At 47.7% G+C, this 25,764-nt stretch overlaps 1 protein-coding gene across 1 annotated transcript in view; it reads left to right on the top strand.

Moving 5' to 3' along the window:
• Positions 1–25,764, top strand: part of LOC146201198 (uncharacterized) — a 212,241-nt gene that overhangs the window by 118,049 nt on the left and 68,428 nt on the right. Inside the window, exon 6 of the mRNA XM_084595676.1 lies at positions 19,923–20,079. Coding sequence (XP_084451802.1) covers positions 19,923–20,079 — 157 coding nt within the window. The remainder of the gene's footprint in view (positions 1–19,922; positions 20,080–25,764) is intronic.

Below are 25,764 nucleotides of genomic sequence, written 5' to 3'. Positions count from 1 at the left end.
GGTCGGCATTTCAGGCCACTGGAGCCACATAGTCGATTAGCTCTCTTGTTGTGTCTTGTGGCCATGTGGGTTGCGCCTCGGGTCAGTCTCTCCTTCGTCGTGTCTTGTGGACGAGATGGAGGACAGGAAAGTGGAACAGAGTGATCACATCAGGTACTGCAGGCTGGGGACCAGCTAAGCGATGTTTCCTAGACCTTCTGCCGGCTGCGCAAGAAAACGCAAGGGGCCGAAGAGTAAACATGAACGTACCCCACACCTCTCGCCAAAATGTTACGCGGCGGCAAGCCGATGAACACGGAGAAGAGAGAAAATGATGACTGATGACTGTGAAATGATTTTAATGAATCGCGGCTGGTCTAGCGCGAGTGCTTCTGCCCGTGCCACTGCCCGCTTCTTCCTCACCCGTAACAATATCAAGCATTTGTAAAATTGCAGACCAATCAGCTTAGTGATTGTAGAATACACGCTTGGAGAGAAATTTATTTATTTATTTTGATATACTGTCAACCCCAATGGGGTTTTTACAGAAGTGGACATGAACTGCATGACATGGACATAATTGCTGATGTGGCAGATTCAATATGGAAACCCTTCATAGAATAGCACAAAAACACCAAAAAATCAGTTATACAATAGAAAGCATTTATCACCGGAGCTAATATTAAATTCAATTCAGGAAAACTGTCAGGCAGGCAGACGCAATTGTCTGTTCTGCGCGGCTGGAACTCAGGGGAGGCGAAATAATTGAATTTTAAACGGGTTGACATAAAACATAACGGAGATTACCTTGGCCATTTTCTATTTCCGGCTATTTCCCCGATTTTCAGTTTATAGGTATAGCGGAGCATCATTAGAGACACACGCAAACAAAGCAAAGCAGTATGTCAAGAATTAATATGAATAATACTAAAACATAATGTTGAGTGTGAGAAACAGGCATCATTTTAGAATAGGCATCAAAACACTTATAACGATTACTGAACACATATCACTCCCAATTTTCCCGCAGCAACTTGGCGCAACTAATTAAAAAACTATATTAAATTGAGGACAGAGCGGAGAGTTGCCGAAAGGGCAAGAGAAAAGAGCACCAGTCCAGGGAACGCACGCGAGATGAAGATATCCTGATGTAAATCTAGCAGAAAATGGTATAGCAGAACATACGATCCCAGATGGAGGTAATTTTGGATATTTGGGGGATAAGGTGGTGCAGCTGGCGCACGTTGGAATCGATTGGAATCAGACCAGTAGGCGAAGGATCAGTCCAACAGTCGACGTTGATTTCTCGACGATGACAGTGGTGTATAGGCATTTTTGATATTTCTTAGCGTAGAGTATATATTTCAATGACCAATCACGATTTAGGTTAGGATTCGATGGTTTAGCTAGCCGCTTTTGGAAGACTCGTTCTGTCAGTTTGCTCACCAGGAGGCCCATTTCGGCTCAGTTCCACGTGAGTTCGCGGCCATCAAATCAGCAGCAACCTCTACAGCTGCGCCAGATGTTAGCGCGGTTTGTTCCTGACCGTCCGTGACCCTGGTTACACATTTTGCCGTCCGTTATTCGCACTTTCCGATTTCGTCTTATGTTAACCAATATCACTATGTGTTAGTTTCGTTTGTAAAAAGTTTGAAACCACTCTCAAATATGTATGGTAACGGGAAATACCTTACTCTACTCTTACTACTCTGCTTATGTAGGGAAGCTTTCCCCAATGACGCTACCCAGATGTATTTCCCCTTACCCGACCAACGTCACTCAAGTATCACGTGGAAATTCTTTCCTCGTACTATAGCCCAGGTATCACAGAATGTGGGGCCCCAGTAGGTCCGATGTAGGCACGTGGTGCTGGGGCAACCATCATAAAACCTGCATCGGTCCCCGATGGGGCAAACGTGGGCAAGCCCGAAATGAGGCGGCCCCCAGTAATTATTTGTGGGACCAACATCGGCCTTAGTGGGGCAAAATAAAAAACGGACATACCCACATGCTGCCCTAATGGGCCCCATGTAGGTTACTTGAGGGCAGGTGAAATGTGAATAAGAGCCCAATTTGGGCAAGCCCTCGGGAAGCCCAAATGAGGCAGCCTTAGCTCAACCGCTTCAGGTCCCACATATGTGCTATAATGGGGCTGGAAGACGGGCGTGTCCGCATGGTAACAAAATCGGTTCCTTGTAGGGACTTTGAAGGCACGTGCAACAGCCGCTGGGCTCCAAAAAAAAACACCCAGCCCAATCGGGGCCGCCCACACAAAACTGCTTTATATCCCACATGGGCTGTAATGGGGCTGGAAGGCGGGAGGGCCCGCATGATACCAAAATCGGTCTCTTGTGGGGAATTTGAAGGCACGTGAAACAGCAAGTGGTCTTTAAGTTCAAAAGCAACACCCAGCCCAATTGGAGCTCCCCACACACACCCGCTGTAGGTCCCACATCAGCCGTAATGGGGCTAGAACGCGTGCCTGCAATTGTGTAATCCTTCTTTCCAACCTTTATTTGTATTAGATGTTGCCCTAAATTACTACTATAGATGATTTGTATAACAGTTGTTGCCATATTTAGTCGGTTAGAAATGTTATATGGCTTTCGTTCTTGCGCTCATGCAAATTGCGCTAAAAATACTAAAACATACTGATTGCTAACTGTTCCTTCTTTTGTGGTTGCTGTGGACAGCCAGCAACTCTCAGTACAATATTATTGTTCAGATTACACATCTCCATAGCCTGAGAAAGATGTACATGAAGGCATTTAGGCTAGATTAATGTTATGAATTATTGTAAAATTTAATATTGTGGCTGTTTAGAAAGTGCAGACATGTATAAAATAAATACTTAATTATGTGCATAAATAATGTGATGTGGTGTACCATACTGGCATTCAGCAAGTGAAGAAAGAAGTGTCTTGGTATGTGGACGAAGACGACGCTCAGTGTTGAGTTGTGCGGCTAAGCGATGCCCAGCGATTTCAGAGTGGTGTTACCCAACGGTGCGTGATTTCCACTCGTAACATCTTTGGTGGGGGTGAAATCATCGATCCCCGTACAACAGGCTGGATCTCCGCAGTGGACGCCACGTTGGTACCATCACCATGTCCACAGACCCCGCCCCCTCTACAGCTGCCCCACAACCCCGGGACCCGGACACCTTCTGCGGGACCGGCGACGTTGATGTGGACGACTGGTTGGCCCTCTACGAACGAGTAAGCAAGCACAACCGCTGTGACGCAACGCTCATGCTGGCAAATATCATATTTGACCGGCACCGCGCGCGTTTGGTTTGAAACGCACGAAGACGAAGTGACATATTGGGACGTATGCAAACAGAAGCTTCACGACCTCTTCGGCAAACCCATTGGACGCCGCCTTGTTGCCAAGAAAGACCTGGCATCTCGCGCCCAAACATCGTCCGAGTCATATATAGTCATATATTTCCGAAAAGTCGGCTCGGCCATTAGTGAGGAAGATAAAGTGGGCCACATACTAAAGGGTATAGCCGACGACGCTTTTTACCTACTCTTATGCAAGGACGGCTCAACTGTGGACTCTGCTCTTCAGGTGTGCCAGCGCTTTGAGCAGGCGAAACAAAAACGCATATGTCACCGGTTTTGACCGCCTGCCGAACACAGCTGCCACCTCGTCCTGTACTGACCTGCGTACTCACCGTCAGCCTTCCAACCCGACTAACTTGACACGAATCGTCCGCCGCGAACTCGATGCGATGGCTCCCGCTGTTTCCTCATATCAGCTGACAGACAACACCCTGCCTACAGTATCCTTCATTCAGGCTGTTGTTCGCCAGGAGGTCGCTAACATGGGCATCTCTACTGGCCACGTCCCGAACACCATCGACTCCAACTCAGCTCCTCCTGTGATCGCTGCTGCCTCTAACCCCAGCTTTATGCCTCGATACCGCTGCCGTAATCCTAATGACTGGCGTACCGCTGACGATCGCCCCATTTGCTTCAACTGTTCCCGTGTTGGTCATATCTCCCGTCATTGCCGCAGCCGCTGGTACATGCCGTCACGCCCATTCTATTACGTCAATCGCAGTGGAGTCTGCACCGCGCCGTTCCTCTCCTCAACCTGACCCGTCCCGTGCAGATCCTGTTCCACCTGCTCGTGTTTCCAGCCGGTCGCCTTCCCCACAAACCCGACGTTCCCGCTCTCCTCTTCGTCGTCGTAATTCTTCACCGTCCTATGCCGGCCGCTTCTCGAAAAACTAGACGATGCAGCTCCTGGAGATGATGCTGCATTCGCGACCCGGACTAAAAAACCTCTGTTGACCTTTGCTCCACAATCTAACCTCATCGAAGTCCATGTTGATGGCGTTCCTGTCTCTGCCCTTATTGACACTGGTGCCCAAATCTCTGTCCTCAGTTCCTCGTTTCGTCGTCGCCTGAAGAAAGTCCTGACGCCAGCAGTTTCGGCCACCGTTCGTGTCGCCAAATGGCAGTCCTGCTGTCGTGCTTGGTATGTGTACCGCCCGTGTAACCATAGCTAGTCGTCACAAACCAGTCTTATTCACCGTGCTCCAGGAATGCCCCCATGACCTGATCCTTGGCCTTGACTTCTTGACCACTCACTCAACCCTTATTGACTGCTCAACCGGCATTCTACGCCTGGACCTTCCTCTCTGCTCTGAAGACCTCTCCACGCCCCCTCGCCACCGCTCAGCAAAATATTCCCGCCTCCCTACGGAAGCTGCTGATATTCCTATGTGCCCTTTCCCGCCTGTGCCCGATGGAGACTACCTGGTGTGCCCAATTACTGACGTCGTCCTGCAGCGTCACGTCATCCTCCCACACCTCATCGTACACGTAGCTCAGAATCGCACCGCTCTACCAGTCCTAAACTTCAGTTTGTCGACCCAAGTCCTCCCTGACTGAATATCATTAGCTGAACTGTCCCCGCTAACCGACTGTGAAGTTTCAGCCCTAACTACCGACCCTCCCTCTGCACCTTGCACAGCCCCTACCGCTCCTATGTCGTCTCCTTTACACCATGATCCTGTTTCCAGCATGACTGCGGCCGACCTGCAACCTGATTCTGTCGACACGCTCTACAAGCTGTTGCTTTCATATAGCGAATTTTTTTTTATTTTGGGGCCCTACCTCTTGGCCAAACGTCTGTTGTAGACAACCGCATCGACACCGGCGATGCTGCTCCTGTTCACAAGAGACCGTACCGTGTCTCTTTCCGAGCGCCAGGTGATTCAATGTGAAGTTGACAAGATGCTGGCCGACGGCATCATTGAGCCTTCAAACAGTCCCTGGGCGTTACCTGTTGTGCTAGTCCAGAAAAAAGATGGAAGCTGGAGATTCTGCGTCGACTATCGCCACCTTAATAAGTTGACCAGAAAAGAAGCCTACCCTCTTCCGCGCATCGACGATGCACTTGATTGCTTACATGGAGCCAGCTACTTTTCCTCCATCGACCTTCGCTCTGGCTACTGCCAAATCTCCGTCGATGAACGAGACTGCGAAAAAACAGCATTTATCGCTCCTGATGGTCTCTACCAATTTAAAGTCATGCCTTTTGGCCTATGTAACGCCCCTGCAGCTTTCGAACGGATGATGGACTCGTTGCTGCGCGGCTTCAAGTGGACCACTTGTCTTTGTTACTTGGACGGCATCATTGTTTCCTCGTCCACTTTTTACAGCCACCTCTCTCGCCTTTCTACCATTATCGAGCTATTCCACCGCGCCAGCCTTCAAATCAACTCCAAGAAATGCAGTTTCGGCAATCGGAAAATCAAAGTTCCTGGCCACTTAGTGAATGCTGCTGGTGTCTATCCTGACCCCGATTAGATTCGTGCCGTTCGTACTTTTCCCACACCACGTTCATCTAGTGATGTTCGAAGTTTTCTTGGCTTGTATTCTTATTTCCGTCGTTTCGTCCAGAACTTCGTAACAATATTGAATGGGAAAATTTCGACTAGGGCTTCCCATCAATTTCCTGTGTCGGACTCCTATGGGAATACAACCCGCATCGGTCATATGTCATTATCTGAAGGGCTAACCGAAATAAAAAAAAATGTTCATCCAGAGCGGCTGCCCGAACCTGTCCAAAGTAGGACCATCGGGGGGAGTTGGTGGGATGTGCCCTTTTGGCAACGCGGGAAAAAGATGGGCCGCCGCGCCAGGGCTGCCTGCATCGGTCCCTAGTGGGGCCCATCGGGGCTTTGTCGACAGCCCCCTTCAGGTCTACGTCGGCCCCTCTTGCAGCACCCACATTGAGCCCACCGAGGCTTTCCTGCATTGCCTACATCGGACTCACCGGGGCCCGCCCTTCATAGCCCACCTTGTGCTTCCTGGGAGGTGCTGGTAGCTGATTATCATATGAGTTGCACGCTATATACGAAGCTCGTAAACTCTTTAATCATGATGCAGAAACCTCAAACCCGAGACTCTGCATGCACGCGGGAAGTGCAGTCAATCAAAATGCAAGCGCTGTCATAAGCCTTTGTTGTACGGCACTGTGTTTTTGATCAAAAGCATTGAGTGGGTTAAACTATTGGGAATGACGGTATATATTTGTCCAGAATAATGTGCGCAGCGAATTCCTGCTTTCTTTCTTTGTCGTTTAAGCCCACTCATACTCCGAATAATTTACGTTCTGAGCAGTAAAGCAGACGCAAAGCGCGTACACGCATGCCGTTCGCTTTACGTACGAACTTTTGAAAATCCAGCTCCTGAACTCGTGCAGCATACAGTTAGCGCAAATTTAGTAGTTCTACGTTTGAAACATCGCTACACGATCCTGCCCGCACAGGGCTTCATGAAAAACCCATCGTTTTCTCAGTTGGTTTGACCATTCATGCCGGTTTACAAATAGTAACTTTGCTTTATACAATTACACTCTCGAGTACCTTCCAAATACATTTAGGTCCTGTTATCTTCCTTTTTACAGTCTCATGAATGTAGCTTTCAATTACAACTCAAACGTGCCGCTATAGCAACAAAAATCACCAAGGAATACAATGCGACTTATTACTAGCTATGACCACTGCGTGATTCCGTCTCAATCTAGCAAAAACGTCTCTCCAGGCTTCCGGCGATGTACCAGATCAGAGGGGACTATAGAGCCAAATTATAGCAAAATATGAAGCTTGCTACTCGAGCTTACCTCAGTGGCCAGTTTTTTGTTCTCCTAAAGGTCTTCTGCGCACTGACATTCTGATAAACCATCGGATGCCAGGGATGCTCTCTATACTTCCAACATCGAGTTATCTTTTTTTATCCGCTGAAATAACTTCAAAGCATATTCGTACTTTTGTTGACGCTTTCATTATTTTATTGATACACCTCCCAATTAATTATCACCAGCCCCTCCCCTTTTTCTAACTTAAATTGTAACATTTATTTCAGAATAAGTGGATGTCTATGCAGCGTGTATGTTAAAATTCATAATTTCATATTGTGTGTCATGTCTACCCTACGCATTTGTCTTGTTGATGTAGAAAATTGGATTTATGTTCTTGATTTTGTTCATAAAATTATATTCCTAAATGCTTTCAATGCTTTAATATCTCATGGAAAGAGCAGCATAATTATCCTGACTAGTTTAGTCGCGTATTTAGGCCTCCCGTATTGCTTGATCTATAGCGTATATTACTATACTTTCGTGTAATTTCTGCCTGTCTCTATTCAAAATATTGCAGGTCTTGCAAACTTTTACATTTTAGGCGGACGCGTTAACATCACGAAAAAAGAGGCATACGATACACAGATGACAACGAGGAAAATGCCTTACTTGCAACTGTTTGCTTCTAAGCCACAGAAATGGATTTAAACCCATCTGTAGGAAAGGTGAAGGAACACATACAATGGCGTTTCATTAAGGCAAAATCTTTCTTGGCTAATCAGTGGGGTGCGCTGAACGTCACTGCGCGCGGAATGCGTGACCAAAAGACAGATCTAAAGCCAATCCAAACAACCCACATATCAAGCCAAAAAATACGAAATGCCTAATCGAGCCATAATTATTTAATAACATTGCATAATGAATAGCCATATTAGCCATAGGCGGAATTCAAGTCATATCCAAAAATTCAGTACAGAATCCACATAACAAGCCAATCAAAGCCAATGCAAGACGCCCATGTGTGCTTTCGCATTACTGCACCTAAGGAACCTTAAGTGAACGCCTTGAATTTTCCGGTTATCACGCACACTGAATGTCGAGGAGCCGCAGTATCTTAAAAGCAAACAGCATTTTCCATGAGAAGAGCGATACTACAGTGAACTAGAATATTCTAGTTCGCTGTAGCGATACTTTGAGTGCTGAGGCATTTTTCTTCTCTTATTGACAACGTAGTGAAAACCCTGTATTCATATGAAACAAACAGAAGAGCCAATGCACAAAAGACAGTACACAAAAATTATTTCTCGTGTTCGCTGTGTAAAGCTCATTTGCTGAACTTACGCCAAAACCAACAGAGGTGGCAGTTAGGGCACAGCTGGACATTACGCCAAACGGGAAGCAGAATTTTCATTGTTGGGCACGCATCTTGGTGACCGGCGATGGCGATAAAGCACAACAGCTCTGAGTAACACCCACCTTCTTCCTTGTAGCAGTAATACAGTTTTGCCGCACGTTTCCTTCACCACTTCCCCTCCCCATTTAACTTACGGGGATATTTGAATTTATTCCCCTGCTTGAGCAACAATTAACTGCACGTACGTGCTGCACGTATGGTCTGATGTTAATGATAGGGCCGAAGAATAAGACAGGAAGTTACGGCGTGGTCAAGTACGATATTAAAGGGAGGCAGCATGCCGAAGAATATGAGCCATCACCGACGACGAAGAAATTGTTCAGTTATTTGCCACCGGGCCTAGCGAGAGCGTTCAGTCCCGCACAACTGCACTCTTCATCTCCTTACCTTGTGCCAATATTGCCGCGAACCATTGTTCTCTTTATTTTTGCTGCTGGAATCTGCCGACTCGACGCCTTATCACTTTGCATGGACCTTAAAGAAAGACCTAGTGTTATCTGTTTAAGCTCAGTGTCCCTGAGACTTAGCTTTATCATTTTATTTGTCAGCCAAGATGCATTAAGATGCATGTTGAATTATTCCAGCTACTCGCGACTGTTTCCACGAAGTTCTATAGGTTGTTCCGTCATCTTCGGCATGCTTATCTAGATGTTTCTTCGCCAACTTTAAATTAAGCGATGCGGAATGCTGCGGGGCATTCACAGTTCGGAGACCGACGTGCACGCCTGCTGTTATCCCGCCGCCAAGTTGCTTAGTTGTACTACGGGCGCTAGTCAACCCAATAAAGAGTTCATTTAAGTGCGGTTCTAGTCTCTTCGTTTGATTCCTTCGGAATTGTCGCGCCTACGTGACAATATTGTAACATGCTACGCAGGGAATGAGTTGGAAGGAAAGAAAGCGAGTGTGTTTGAAGGTGAAACAACCACAAAACTTTCTCTGCTCTCCAATTCTTGGCCGATCCCCCTTGTGAGTTGTGCCATATGTTATTTGGTGTAAACAAAAAGCAAGAAGAGGAGGACGGGGAAGCGCAGGACGTTCACCTGCCAACCTTTCTGCCTCCAATATTCATCATCATCAGCCGGACTATACCAGGGCGAAGGCCACCTATATTCCTCCAATTACCCCGGTCCTGTGCTATCTGCATCCACTCGGCCCCTGCGATCTTTTAACCTCATCCGCCCATCTAACTTTCTGTCGCCCCCTGCTACGCTTTCCTACCCTTGGAATTCAATTTGTTACCCTAAGCGACAATCTGTTATCTGCTCTTGACACTGTATGCCTTGCCCGTGCCCATTTCTTGTTGATTTCCCCTAGAATGTCATTAGCTCCAGTAATTTTTATGTCCCATTCTGCACGCTTCCTATCTCTTAACGTTAAACCTACCCTTTTTTGTAGCACGGCCCTCTGCGTTGTCCTCTGCTTTCATATGTGAATAAAGTCATCGCATTCATAACAATATTTGGAGGAGGTAGGCCGAGGCCGCCGTCCTGGCTTGGTTGGCCGTTCGTTCGGAGACGTCGTTTAGCGGCTTTTCCACCACTTCCATCGGAAGCCAATGTTAGCACAGCATTGTCATGTCAGCTCAAGAGGAGCCACTCTCCTGAACAACAGTTGTTGGCCTCCCCAGTGGGAACCCGACACTTTACTGGCGAATCCGATGACGGCGCTCAAGGCTAGTTGAAGCATTGTCAACGGGACAACAATTACAGCTGCTGGGATTCGATTGCTTATAATGAGTAATGATGTCGCCTTTCCGGCCGAGACTGTGATTCTTCATCCACGGAAGGGCATGCCCTTCTGTGGATGAAGAATCACGACGATACGCTCAGCACTTAGACACGGTTCGTGGACGAAATCGCCAAGTGCTACATATTTACGGGATTCAAGGGTCCTGGAGGGCTCAATTTCATTATCACCCTCCCATCTCAAATGTACAGCCCCAGCTAGCAGCGTCCTCAAACACGTCCATACCATCTTATCTTATGACGCCGTCAACCTGACGTGCAGTTAGTTCGGCTGGCACTGGCCAACTGCCCCTGCTAGAGCCGGGGCAGGGATTTTTCACTCACAACGTCGCCAATGCGGACGTCATATTTTCTTCTACTCGAATGTCCTGCGTACGCCAACGAGCTTGCGCACTATGAACAATGCATGCAGTTTGTCACGCAAGACAGCAGCGACGTACAATGACAATCCTATATTTCTATTTAGATGCTATTGTGTTTCAGACAAACTCCAAATTGTCCATTCACTTGATCACCCCGCTGTATATGCACAGTACTGGACTCTAGTAACATCCAAAAGCCATCATGCAATGGTCTATTATGTTACAACGATCTTCAATGACCACGCTCTTTTCTAACCGTTCTTCCATCTTTAATCCCAAATCCCCCCTTCCCCCTCCCTTACGCAGAATAGCATGTCAGCAAATAATATTGCCCGCTAAAATCTGTATTTCATTAAGAGCTCTCTATATCTCTCGCACCACCATTGCTGTGACGCGTTGGACTAGTCATTATAATTTGAGTGTCCCCCCAGCACATCTTAAGAAATTAAAAATAAAATATCATCAGCAGGCGAGAGAAGCCAGCTGCATATTAATGGCAGCCATCTCGCGTACCTCACACGAATTTAACGCGATAGCGTTAAAGGCCCCGTTCTGCGCAAGATCATCGTTGTCACCGTTGAAGGCGCTACGAGCGAAAAATCAATCAAGTTGGTAGTAAGCAAGTTGGGTAATTACGCACTGACTCTCCGTTGATTTGTGCAAATTAACGATACCGAGAAATATGGGAGGAGCTGCCAACTCGTGTTTCCCATTTGGGGTGGAATGTTGGAATAAGAGTGAACATGGAGTGATTTGTGATGCCGAGTCAGACGCGCTGCTTCCAAACCACACAAACACGTCCATACGGCTAGGCTAAAGCAGGACTTTGTATCTACATAAGGCACTCGCCTACGACCAGTAGCATGGTAGCTTATTGGTGTGTGGTAACAAGAATATGTGAAATATTGCAGGCGCAAATTACAAGTTTGGTGATTAAGCGAAGAGAGACATGTACGCGAACCAGGAACCGCAAGGGGAGCCGTAGACGAGAGATTCGTAACGCTATCGCGCCATAGTGTTAGAGGCGGAGCTTAAGTGCCCCCTAATATTTTTTTCGCAAATATATATTTTAGTTATTTATGGTTATTTACCTAAATTACTAATTCTAGATTAAACTATAGATGAGGTTAGCAACGTTTGATGGCACCTTCAGAAAAGCCCATTCCATTATTGCGATACGGAAAGACTTGCGTCTATATTGTTTCACAGCGCTTGCGAAATACAACTGCCATTTTAAGAGCGCATTCGTACTTCAGTATCGTGTTGCTTTTAAGCGTGGCTTTAGCGAATGAAATCCGCTGCAGCTGTGAGTCGAGGCCCCGTTACAGCGGAGGTTATATCTTGGCTGTGGGTGGTTCGCCCGCATCCACCCAGACGTGAAAAACCTACTTTATTTTCTTTTTTTCTATAATTTACAGGTAAAGCCCTCCATGTTGTTTTTTTTATTATTTATAAGCTTGGTCGTCTCAATGGCAATTTCAATGCGTGGCGCTCTCTTTGCAACTTGCGTCCATAGTGCGCCATATTGCTGACGCGGGCGAAGAAGCCGTCGCCAACATAAGAGGGAGCAAGTCTCAGCGTGTTGGTAGTGTTTACTCAAAAAGGAAAAATGGAGCACGAGCAAAGGACAGGATGGGAAAGCGGACCCAGGTAGCGAGCCAAATATCGACAGATGATTTATTGCAATATTAGAATCTATAATATATACACTTTTTTTTAGAAATTTTGTTTGCGAGAAATGCAAACGAATAGAAAAGAACAGTCACAATTGATGTTCTTTGCCTTTCGCTCATTTTCCTTTGCGGCATGCATCCACTGAAAGATCATTTTCATTGGTAGGCGACTGTGGCAGATAGAACGTATAATTTAACAGTGAAATATAACTATGATTTAGCAAGGTAAAAAAAAGCTTAAATAGTCGTCCTAGTCGCGGCATCGTCAAAAACTCGGCTGTGTGCTCAATGCGACGGAGACAACGAGAAGCAGTTAAAGAAGATAATTGTTTGGTTTGGTTTGTAAGGTTTAACGTCCCAAAGCGACTCAGGCTATGAGAGACGCCGTAGTGGAGGACTGCGGAAATTTAGACCACCTGGGGTTCTTTAACGTGCACTGACATTGCACAGCACACGGGTACCTTGCTTTTCGCCTGCATCGAAAAGCTGCCGCCGAGGCTAGGATTCGATCCCGCGTCCGTGGGAACAGTAGTCGAGTGTCGTAACCACTGCGCCACCCCGGTGGGGCGTTCTTTGTTCGTACCAGTGTAGATTACACGTACTAGTGTAGATTACACAAGGAATCGTGTGGAAGGTTATTGGATAAAGTGTAATGATCAATCGATGTTACGGCGGGAAGCAATATATGCTCGAGTAAAACTGGCAAACAGTAAAAATTGTGCTAAACATTAAGATAACATCAGTGCAAGTAAAGCATGGCATCCCGTGAAGGGCTGTGGGCTGCGATTGTAAGAACTCAAGCGAAGAGGCTGTAGAGAAAAGATGCTACGTTTCTTGGTTGTAAACACCCGTGCATCAGCGACATCATGCAGCGTATTTAGAATGAGCCGCCACATATCTGCTGAGTAAAGCGTAGGGCATATTCATCGGCGAAGCGTGCTTCAGACCGTTCAGGCCGCAACTGCATGTGAATTAATCGGGAAAAAATCCTACAAAATTAAACCTATTTTTGCGTCATGAAAAACTGGCGATGTCCTAAGTCGAACCGAATTAGACAACTATAGTAAGTTTTGGATGGCTTTACGTGGTTTAGAGTTAGTTAGTTTCAGGGTTGTACTCGTCGAGGCACTTTCAATGTTTGACTTTTATAGCGAAAAGTTAATTTTTAAGCACAAATAACTAATTATCAGTACATTTTAAGCCTTGCAATTAGTCTTGTGCAATAATGAAAATAAGCTATCCAACAATATTTGACCTAGTTCTGTAGCTTAAAATTTATTTTTATCCACAAGAACTAATGGAAGGTAATTAACGAAAACCTGCAATTATTACAGTGCGATTGTTTGCAACTTATTGCCACCTGGTGTCCCCATGTTCTTGCTGCGCCTGGAAGAAGAGGACACTGAATTTGACTCGCGTGCTGTGCGCCGAACGTTCCCTGCTGGTACAGCTTCATCCCGTCGTTTTAGTCACGTCTAGCCCTGTTGTCCGTGACATATTTTGGTGTCGTCGCAAGGTATCGATCCCAGTATATGTCCCGCACTCCTCCGCATACCCAGAATTCAGGTCTGTGCCAATCGACATTCCTGTTGACCTGGCTAGCCGGAGGAACTTAGGCCTACCACCTGAGCACGGGCCGTTGGAATACACCACCGCAGCCGCCCCTCGACCTGTCATGCAAACTCCAACGTATTACATTCTACAGAACCCACGACTGCTCTAAGGCTTTCCACGGCTGTCAGACGGAAGACGTCGAAGACTGGCTCGCCCAGTTTGAACGGGTCACCGCATTTAATCAGTGGGACGACGCTGCGAAGCTCAGTAACGTCTTCTTTAGCCTAGAAGATGGCACTCGTACTTGGTACGAGAATCGCGAAGGCGCCCTAACATCGTGGCGCGAGTTCTGCCGCTGCATCCTGGACACCTACACCAGCCCGGATCGCCGAGAACGAGCGGAAAGTGCTTTACGTTCTCGAATACAGATGCCGAACGAGACCATAACCATGTACGTGGAGGACATGACTAGGCTGTTCTGACGATCTGACCCGGCCATGCCCGAAGAGAAAAAGGTGCGCCATCTCATGCACGGCGTTAAGGAACAACTGTTCGCTAGGTTCGTGCGCAATCCGCCGAGCACAGTTGCCGAGTTTATTTCGGAGGCAATCACGATGGAAAGGATGCTCCAGCAGCGGTCTACGACCTACGACAGGCCGGTACTCGCCGCTTCGCTCGCGGAGCCGCATTCGGCCTTCGGGGCTAGTCCTGATCTTCTTCGCGACATCATCCGCTCCATTTTGCGTGAAGAGCTTCAGATGCTTTTCGGTGCTCCCCAGCCGATGGCCAGCTCTGTCGCTAGTATTGTCCGAGAAGAGCTACAGCAAGCATTTCGGCCTTCGGTACTATCTAATAACTCGCCATACTTTTCCACCGAGTCCTGTCGGCCAACGTATGCGGACATCTTGCGACGTCCCCCAACTGATTCCGCACAATTACTGCCAACCGACCAAGGCTCACTGTATTCAGCCCACCCTGAGCCGTACATCGAAAACCGCCGACCACCCCACCGAAAGGCAGACCTGTGGCGTGCCCCAAATCGGCAGCGCCTGTGCTTCCACTGCGGAGAACCTGGTCACCTGTATCGACAGTGTATCGACACCTGGGACTGAAGGGCTTCCCCATCGACATGCGTAGCACTCCTTTAGGCCAACGACCACGGGATATTGAGGACTACGTAGCCCAGCAGCGCATAGCGCCAACATTTAGACGACAGTCACAATCTCCATCTCCACGCCGACCACCCTCGCAGCCAAGCTCCTCCTGGATGGCGCAGCGACGGTCACCTAGTCCGAGCCGAGAAAACTAAAGACAGCGACCTGAGGGGGCGAGGCCGCTTCAAATCGACGCGACGAAGACCCCCCGACAACGCAATCTGTGACCGACCGCGACTTCACGGCCCTGACGACAGTTCGTACGCGTGAAGATAGATTCTCGCTGGATATACCCGTGGTCCTCGACGGCTATACGGTTAGCGCATTGGTAGACACTGGTGCTGATTTTTCGATTTTAAGCGGGAAGCTAGCGGCGCTTCTAAAGAAAGTGATGACGCCGTGGTCTGGCATGCAGATTCGAACCGCTGGCGGGCATGTCGTAACTCCGAGCGGTCAGTGCACGGCGAGAGTCCAAATTCGCAACTCCACGTTTCTTGTCAGCTGCCTTGTGATACCGGACTGCTCCCGCGACTGTATCCTTGGTGTCGATTTTCTCCGGAAGTATGGGGCCATTATCGATCTCCGGAAGCATACCGTGACCTTTTTGACCGAGAACGTTGATGCTACTGACACCGCAACCCGCCAAATCCGCGCCCCTCTTCGAATTTCTGCCGAGAGCGTTTCCATTCCCCCACTTTCCAGTGTTTTTATGACTGGTAACTGCGATGAACTACGTGACGGAACGGCGGTCACAGAGGGTAACCAGTCCCTTTTGCTCACCCACGGCATCACCTCGGCGCGGAGTCTCATCCATCTCCGTTACCGCCGATCTGAGCTCCTGGTGACCACGAATGAACCCCGCCATCCTTTCTGCGCTACCGCAATCGCATTCGCCGACGGCTTAGCGAACGTTTCTGAATGTTTTACGTTCGCAGAAGTTGAAAACGTGCGCCCGTCCCTTGATCGTCTGGATATTAGTACAGATCTCTCGGAAACACAGCAGCACAACCTGCGTTCTCTCCTTCTAAAATACAGTGCTTGTTTCGCGACGTAATCGAAAATTCGGCAACCGCCTCTTGTGAAACACCGTATAATTACTCCCGACGATGCCCGCCCTATACGCTAGCAGCCGTACCGCATCTCAACGATGGAACGTGAAGCGATTAAGATGCAGGTTCAGGAGATGCTTCGTGATGGTGTCATCCACCCTCCAACAGTCCGTGGTCGACCCTGTCGTGCTGGTGGAAAAAAAGGATGGCACCCTTCGCTTCTGTGTTGATTATCGAAAGTTGAACATCACTAAAAAAGACGTCTACCCGCTGCCCCGTATCAAAGATTCGCTCTACAAGCTTCGTCGCGCCCAGTACTTCTCCTCCATTCACTTGAAGAGCGGGTACTGGCAGATTGAGGTCGATGAGCGGGAACGCGAAAAAACAGCTTTTGTCACCCCAGATGGACTGTACGAGTTTAAAATGCTGCCATTCGGCCTATGTTCAGTGCCGGCTACTTTTCAGCGCATGATGGACACCGTTCTCGCCGGCCTCAAATGGCAAATCTGTTTAGTTTATCTCGACGACGTTTACGTATTCTCTGAAACCTTTGGAGAACACCTCGAACGCCTTCGCGCAGTATTAGATGCCCTCCGGTCATCTGACTTGACGCTCAAGCCCGAGAACTGCCACTTTGGCTACAACCAGTTGAAGTTTCTCGGTCATCTTGTGAGCGCCGCAGACGTTAGGCCAGACCCCAACAAAACTGCCGCTGTCGCCAAATTTCCCGTTCCTGCCACGAAGACGAGTTTAAAACATTTCCTGGGTTTGTGTGCGTACTACCGCCGCTTCATCGCCGACTTTTTCAAGATAGCCGCAGCCCTCACCCGCCTCACGCGGGATGATACACAGTTCGTGTGGGCCGCCGAGCAACAAGAGGCTTTTGCGGAGCTGCGCAGACGACTGCCAACTACCCCTGTTCTTGCGCACTTTGATGAAGACACTGCTACCGAAGTCCACACCGACGCCAGCAACATCGGCCTTGGCGCTGAACTCGTTCAACACCAAGCTGGCGTGATAAGGGTCATTGCGTATGCCAGCCGCACGCTCTCCCACGCTGAAAAAAATTATTCCACTACGGAAAATGCCTCGCGGTTTTGTGGAAAACTATGAAATTTAGGCCTTACCTCTATGGCCGCGCGTTTGAAGTCGTTTCTGACCCCCATTCCTTATGCTGGCTGGCCAATCTCTGTGACCTATCGGGGCGCCTAGCACGATGGAGCCTTCGTCTTCAAGAATTTGATTGCTCCATTGTGTACAAATCTGGTCAGAAGCACGAAGATGCTGACGCGCTCTCACAGGCACCCGTCGGATTTGTCGATAACATCACGGATGACAGAGGTTTTCTTGGACTAGTGAATGCCTCAGACATAATGACCCGACAGCGAGCTGACCCAGAACTTCGACCTGTCATTGATCACCTGGATGGTCGCGCTGCTGACGTCCCCCGCCAGTTTGGAAGGCACCTGTCTGCATTCTGTCTTCCGAATGGCGTTTTATTCAAGAAAACTTCAGCACTGTTGATCGAGCGCACCTCCTTGCCGTGCCGGCCGTCCTTCACCACGGTATCCTTTTTGCTTGCCACGATGAGCCCACCTCCGGCCACTTGGGCTTTGCACGCACACTCGCTCGAGTTCGTCAAGCCTATTATTGGCCTAAACTTTCTGACGCCGTCCATCGCTACGTCAGAGGCTGCCGCGAGTGTCAACGTCGAAAGGTGCCTCCTCTCAAGCCCGCGGGTTTGCTCCAACCTATTATTCCACCTCGGGCGCCGTTTGACCAAGTCGGCATCGACCTACTGGGCCCATTTCCGCTGTCGATGGGTAACAAATGGATTACAGTCGCGACCAACTATCTCACACGTTATGCGGAATTCAAGGCAGTGCAGCGGGGCACATCAATTGAGATCGCTCAATTATTTATGCAGCAAATCGTGTTGCGTCATGGCGCACCGTCCCTAGTCGTCACCGATCGAGGCACCGCGTTTACGGCACAGCTCATGCACGACGTGCTCGAGCTTAGTCATACCGGCCACCGAAAAACTACTGCATATCACCCGCAGACGAATGGCCTCACGTAGAGTCTCAACAAAACCAACGCCGACATGATCGCAATGCACATAGACTCGCAGCACAAAAACTGGTATGAAAGTCTCCCTTACATCACCTATGCCTACAACACGGCCACCCAAGAGACGACGCGTTTTACACCATTTCGCCTAGTCTACGGACGTGGCGTTCAGACGATGTTGGATGCCATGCTTCCGGGCTGCACAGATGATCATCCACTCACGCCAGATGCCGAGCAGTTTGCTCAGCGCGCTGAGGAAGCACGTCAACTTGCCCGCATTCACACTCAGCAACAGCAGGGCACGGATGCATGCCACTACAACCTCCGTTATCGACACGTCGCATCCCACCCTGGAAAGAAAGTTTGGGTGTGGACCCCGGTGCGTCGGCCGGGCTTGTGTGATAAACTAATTTCCCGTTACTTCGGACCTTACGAAGTTCTGCGCCGAGTCACGAAAGTGACATACTAAGTTCTTCCAGTAGGTACTATGCAGCCCTCGCGTCGGCAACCACGCTCCGAGGTCGTGCACGTCGTCCACACGAAGCCCTATTTCACGCAGTAGTGCGCTATGCGCTTGTTTCGTTGTCGCGTAGGACACCTTACCCCGCCTCCGTTATCAATGCTGTCCATGTGCTGACCTTTGTTTTCGCTTACATTGGCCATCGCTCGCACTCCGTCCCTTATTTCTTTTTTAAGAGGGGGAGTAATGCCACCTGGTGCCTCCATGTTCTTGCTTCGCTTGGAAGAAGAGGACACTAAAGTTGACTCGCGTGCTGTGCTCCGAACTTTGCCTGCTGGTACAGCTTCGTCCCGCCGTTTTAGTCACGTCTAGCCCTGTTGTCCGGGACAATATGCTGTCCAGCATATGTATATAACGACGTTGTAGTGTTAAATTCAATTTTATTCATAACTAATTAATTACTATGCTTAAATAGCAAAACTCATTTGTATTCGACTTAAGCTATCGAAAATATATGATTTGATGAAACCCAGAACTCTATTTCTTTAATCACAACTAACTAATTTTTGTAATTATTTTCAATGAATAATTATTAAAGCTAAATTATAGGCGACATGAGCAACCCAACGATGCCACACTTGAGTTGCTATTGCACTCTATGTATGTACGTTACACAGTGATGCAAACACTAGAGTTGGTATGGCTTGCTTCGAAGGTTTGACACTGAGGCTAAACTGAAGAATAAAAGCGATGGTGGCAAAAACGAATTCCGCGGATGAAGCCCCCTACGTTGCACTTGGGTCCTCCCTGACTGTGAGGAGACATTCTTACAATGCAAATGAAATGCCTTGGAACGCAATCCTTCTTATGGCACTGGAGATGATCCTCCACTGGTTTTGAGTTGGAGTGCTAGTCATAAGTGTCTGCCGTTAAGACTCTGCGAAGTTCGATGAAGGTGATGAGGGAAGGTGAGTAATCTGAGGAGGGTGTGTAGAAAATCTTTTGCTTGTCGTCTAGTCTAAAGGAAGCAGGTGCTCGAATTTTGCATTGAATACAGGTACCGCTGAAAACATCAGGCAGTGGGAAGTTAAGGCATACAGATTGCACTAGAGGAAGAAAGCTTAACACAGCGACCACTATCTAACGGCTGCAACAAACAAAGTTTTGATAAGAGTGGATGCTTTTTTGTTTACAGTAGCATTATTCTGCGGTTTTGATTTACTTTCTAGGCAAACGCGAACGTAGCGAGCGCTGTAGAGTTAATACTGACCTATTTGGATTATTGTTCTTTATTAAACTTCGAGCTTATTGTACCAAGTTCGGGACCCACGTTAAATATCCCTTCCACTTTTTCCATTTAGGAGGGCACCTGGCTGCTCGGCGCGCCCCAGAAGATTGTCAGTATCGAAAAGCAATGAACTGTATCACTGATTTTATGACTATTTACGCGAGCAAAGTCGCAACCGCTGCTAAAAAGAAGCAAGAGCTGAAGCAAGCACATGCTGACGCCATATGCCAGTGAGTACTCTACCTGGTTGTCCAGATAATTTTTCTTACTGCTTTGACATGTTAAACAATTGCACTTTGAAAGGCTGGGTAAGTACTTATGCACCTACGTTCAAACAAATTCCATAAAGTCTTCAAACACTCATGTCTATTTCAGCCGGCGACGCAGCTTTCATACATGTTCTAACGGCTGCGTGGCTCGTACGAAAAGCAACACCTGGCAGATTTATTTATTTATTTATTTATTTATTTATTTATTTATTTATTTATTTATTTATTTATTTATTTATTTATTTATTTATTTATTTATTTATTTATTTATTTATTTATTTGCTTGTTTATTTATTTATTTATTTATTTATTTATTTATTTATTTATTTATTTATTTATTTATTTATTTATTTATTTATTTATTTATTTATTTATTTATTTATTTATTTATTTATTTATTTATTTATTTATTTATTTATTTATTTATTTATTTCAGACACCTCAAGGGACCTTGGGTGAGGGCTTTACATGAGGGGTGGGCAAACAACCTGGTGTTAATAAAACAATGTCTCTATGACTTTCTTGAAATGGTCTGGGTTGTATGAATGACGGCTGTTGTGGGAAGATTGTTCCAGTCACGAGCTGTTTGGACAAAGGAGGGAAGATAGGTGACGGTGCAAGCAGAGGGTGGGGAGGGTGGCTTGTGCTGGCTGAAGAACGATGAGCAGGCTGGATAGGACAGTTATAAGTAAATTTGTGATACATTTTATAGCACAAACATAGCCTTGCAGCAACACGGCGTAGGCAAGCATTATCTTTTACGCGGGTAACACTGGTAGATTACAAGTAATTTGGGTAGATAAATCGAACGGCGCGTTTTTTAGCAAGTTCAATAAATTTAGTTCGGTTAAGTTGAGCGGGGTCCCTTATGGCAGGTGCGTACTCCAATTTTGGCAGAATTATTTTTTTATAAGCTAGTAACTTAACTTCTGGTGAAGTCAGAAGTAAATTACAATGAGGAGGAGGAGGAGGAAAGGCAGGGAGTTTAACCGGTAAAACATTACGACGAATATTGCAGAGAGTTCTATGAGCGTTATTAAGTATGCGCTTAATGTATGTAGACCAGTTAGGGGTACTCAAGATACCAACCCTAAGATATTTAATGCAATTAAGGGATGAGACACTGCAACCGCTGAGAAGATAATTTGGGTTAAGGTAGTTTTGTCGTCTTTGGAAGGAAACAAGCGCAGTTTTGTTAGTGTTTGATGCCATCAGCCATCTACAACACCGCTCTTTCAAAATTTGCAGATCAGACTGAACGACATCGTTATCTGCAGCGCTACTAATAGAACGGTAAATTACACAATCGTCAGCGAATAAGTGAACATTTGATGAAATACTATTAGTTAAGTTACTGATGTAAATTGAGAAGAGGAGTAGACCGAGGACTGTGTCCTGCGGCAGACCGGAGAGAACGTTAGACAGCGAAGGAAATTTATGGTTGGCATTTACAAATTGCTGATGGTTAGTGAGGAAATCCTGTATCCAGTTGAAGACAAGCAGGTTAAGGTTTAGTTGCGAAAGTTTTAGTAGTAGGCGTTTGTTAGAGACGTTGTCAAAAGCCTTTTCTAAGTCGATGAATAGGGCGTCAATCGACATGTTAAGGTTTACATTAATACTTATGTCGTGAAGAAAGTGCTAGTTGGGTATCGCATGAAAAGCTGTTTTTGAAACCAGTTCTGGTTAGGGTGAAAAAACTTGACAGATGCAAGAAACTTTGTGACATGCGAATAAATAATGTGTTCCATAATTTTTTTAACAGACGCTGGTTAGTGATATGGGCCGGTAGTTAGTAGAACCTGGCTTAGGAACTGGAACAATCTTACCCAATTTGTAATCATTAGGGACGATGCCGGATGAAAATTACTGCTGACAATTGTGCGACAAAATAATACTGGTGATTTCATTTGTGTTTATGAGCACAGCGTTTATGCCGTCGATGCCAGCTGTCGATGTCAATTTTAAAGTTTCAATTAGTTTCAAGAATTCTTGGGATGCAAATGTGATATCTGGCAATGCGATGATTAGACGAGAAAACAAGCGCGAGGTTATTATCTGGTTCCCCTGTGAAAACGGAAGAAAAGGTTCGATTGAGTGCTTCCGCTACTTTGTCATTTGGGCTAGGCTATCCTTTCTGATCCATTAGTGATAGACTTCTTTTTCTTTGGGGTGAATTGCATTCCAGAATTGCTTTGTATTAGCATGAAGTAAGTTAGGCAGGGTGGATTCATAAAAAGAAGCGTTTAGATTTAGTAACCTCGGAGTTATATAGTTTGGACGTAGCTCGGTATTTTAGCCACGCCTGTGGACTGGTAATATATTGTTAAGGAAAGAACACAGTGGTAAACGCTAGTTCACTGTTAGACGCACACCACACACCGCACACCACAGAACGAAGTCAGCTAGGCTTGAGCGTCGTCTTCTTCCCTACTTCACATCAGCACGTCGTCGTCGTCTCGATGTACTGTGCTCCGTAACAGTATTCTCCGCGCCGAAGTAGCACCGTCCCGGTGCGTCCTACACAGGCGAACTCGAATGATATGGTTTTAGACGGGCGACATGCATGAGATCTGGATGAGGAGTTGTGGAAGGATTCTTGGGCTGTAAAGGGGTGATTTCATAGGTCACATCGGTGACTTGCCGCAAGACGGAGTAAGGGCCCACGTAACGAGGCAAACGTTTCTCACACATACCTACACTGCGAGCCGGGTGCCAAAGAAGTGCGAGAGAACCTGGAGGGTAGTGGACGTCTCGGTGATGAAGGTCGTAACGACGTTTTTGAGAGCGCTGAGACGCTCCAAGACGCTCTCGAGCCATGTGGCGGGCAGCATCAGCGCATGCGATGGCATCCGAAGCGTAGCTGCAGGAAGAGTCGTCAAGAGGCAGCAAGGTGTCGAATGGGAGTAAAGGGTCACGGCCGAAGAGTAGATAAAAGGGAGAGTATCCGGCGGTATCATGGCGTGAGGAGTTATAGGTGAACGTGACGAAAGGTAAGGAGATATCCCAGTCACGATGGTGATCGGACACATACATAAGCAGCATGTTGGTCAGAGTGCGATTGAGGCGCTCAGTAAGACCGTTCGTTTGCGGATGGTAGGCCGTGGTGAACTGGTGACGAGTAGCGCATGAGCGGAGAAGGTCATGAACCACTTGAGAGAGGAAACAGCGGCCACGATCTGTGAGCAGTTGACGTGGAGCGCCATGAATCAAGATGACATCATGCAGAAGAAAGTCGGCAACGTCGGAGGCGCAGCTGGTAGGGATAGCCCTGGTTACAGCATATCGGGTGGTATAATCAGTCGCCACAGCAATCCACTTCTTTCCAAAAGTCGATGTCGGAAAAGGCCCAAGAAGATCGAGGCCCACACGAGAAAACGGCTCTGTCGGCACTGGAATTGGTTGCAGGGGCCTACTAGGGTTGAAACGAGGGTGTCTTACGGCGTTGACACAACTCACAAGCGGCGACGTAGCGACGGACAGAGCGGTAGAGACCAGGCCAGAAAAATCTGCGTCGCACACTGTCATACGTGCGTGATACTCCCAAGTGTCCTGCTGTAGGAACGTCGTGAAGTTGGGCTAGGACACTAGAGCGCAGATAAGCCGGAACGACCAGTAAAAGGTCCACGCCGTCTGGACGCATATTGCGTCTGTATAATTTCTCGTTATGGAGTACAAACATGCTGATGGAAGGATCGGGGACGTTGCGCAGCTGGTCAATAATTGGTTGCAGGGCAGGATCACGACGCTGTTCGGAGCCAATATTGATAAAGTCCGAGATGGACAAAGCATAGTCGTCGGCAGTATGGTCGGACAAAACGGGAGGATCTACGGGATGGAGGGACAAACAGTCAGCGTTTTGGTGTAAGTGGCCGGACTTGTACACCACAGTAAATTCATACTCTTGTATTCGTAAGGCCCAGCGACCTAAGCGGCCAGTGGGATCCTTAAGTGAGGACAGCCAACACAAAGCATGATGATCAGTCACTACACAGAAGGACCGCCCAAACAAATAAGGGCGGAATTTGGTCAGCGCCCAAACACGTGCGAGGCATTCCCGCTCTGTGATTGAATAATTGCGCTCAGAGGACGAAAGCAGGCGGCTAGCATAAGAAATGACGGGGGAAGACCATGCTGGGACTGGGCAAGGATAGCACCAATACTATGTCCGCTAGCGTCGGTGCGCAGTTCGGTAGGTGCAGAAGGATCGAAGTGCGCCAGAACAGGTGGGGTGGTGAGGGCGGAAATAAGCGTCGTGAAGGCATAGGCTTGATGACAACCCCATGTGAAAGGTACGTTTTTTTTTGCAGAAGAGAGATAAGCGGACGAGTGATGTCTGCGAAGTTCCGAATGAAGCGGCGGAAGTAGGAACAAAGGCCAAGGAAGTTTCGCACATCACTTGAGCTACGTGTAGTAGGGAAGTCGCGCACGGCTCGAACTTTGTCAGGGTCGGGCTGCACACCATTTGCGTCAACCAAATGACCCAAGACTTTGATTTGGCGCCGGCCGAAGCTGAATTTTTTGGCGTTCAGTTGAAGACCGGCGCGGCGGAAAACGTCGAGGACCGTAGAAAGTCGATCAAGGTGGGTTGAGAACATGGAAGAGAAAACGACGACGTCATCCAAGTAGCATAAACATGTTGTCCATTTAAAACCACGAAAGAGTGAGTCCATCATGCGCTCGAATGTCGCAGGAGCGCTACAGAGTCCAAATGGCATCACCTTGAATTGATACAGTCCGTCGGGGGTGACAAATGCGCGTTTCTCGCGATCCCGTTCGTCGACAGCAATTTGCCAGTAAATGCATGTCGATGGAAGAAAAATAGCTGCCACCATGCAAGCAGTCAAGAGCGTCATCAATTCGCGGAATAGGGTAAACATCCTTCTTTGTTATTTGATTAAGGTGGCGATAGTCGACACAAAATCTCCAACTTTGGTCTTTCTTTTTGATCAATACGACAGGAGACGCCCAAGGACTGCAGGAAGGCTCAATAATATTTTGCGCCAGCATCTTGTCCACTTCATTGTGTATAACATGCCGCTCAGTAAGGGAAGCACGATACGGCCGTCTGTGGATGGGGCTGGCGTCACGCGTATTGATTCAATGGGTCACAACGGATGTTTGGCCCAATGGTCGGTCCTCGAAATCAAATATATCACTGTACGACAGCAAAAGGTCGGAGAGAGCTCCAGCTTAATCATCTGGCAGATCCGCGGCTATCATGCCTGAAAAGAGGTTCGAATGAGAAGAAGCCGATAAATGCTGCTCCGACAGATGCTGAGGGTTTAGAGCAGCAACTTCGCAGTCCGCCAAAGGAAACAGATCAGCGAGTGCGATACCATGGGGTAAAACTTGAGTCGAACGGCTGAAGTTCAGTACGGGAAGATAGGTGCGGTTAGCAGTGACAGTCACGACGGTATGAGGGAGTATGACGTTGTGACGGAGAACAACATCGGTAATTGGGCAAGTGACGTATGTGCCATGAGGAACTGCGAGGATCGGGGCCAGCGGGGCATAAATAGCAGCTTCGGGTGGTAGACGAATAAATTCGGCGGATAGGAGGCGGGGCTTGACATCGGTGTTTCCGGAGCAGTAGGGCAGGTCTAAGCGAAGAAGACCAGTTGAGCAATCGATTAGGGCAGAATGGGC

The sequence above is a fragment of the Amblyomma maculatum genome, chromosome 2 (assembly GCF_055883805.1).
Source record: "Amblyomma maculatum isolate TAMU_Amacu chromosome 2, ASM5588380v1, whole genome shotgun sequence".
NCBI lineage: Eukaryota > Metazoa > Arthropoda > Arachnida > Ixodida > Ixodidae > Amblyomma > Amblyomma maculatum.
Note: the sequence above shows the minus strand (reverse complement) of the source record. Positions and strands in the feature narration are given on the sequence as shown.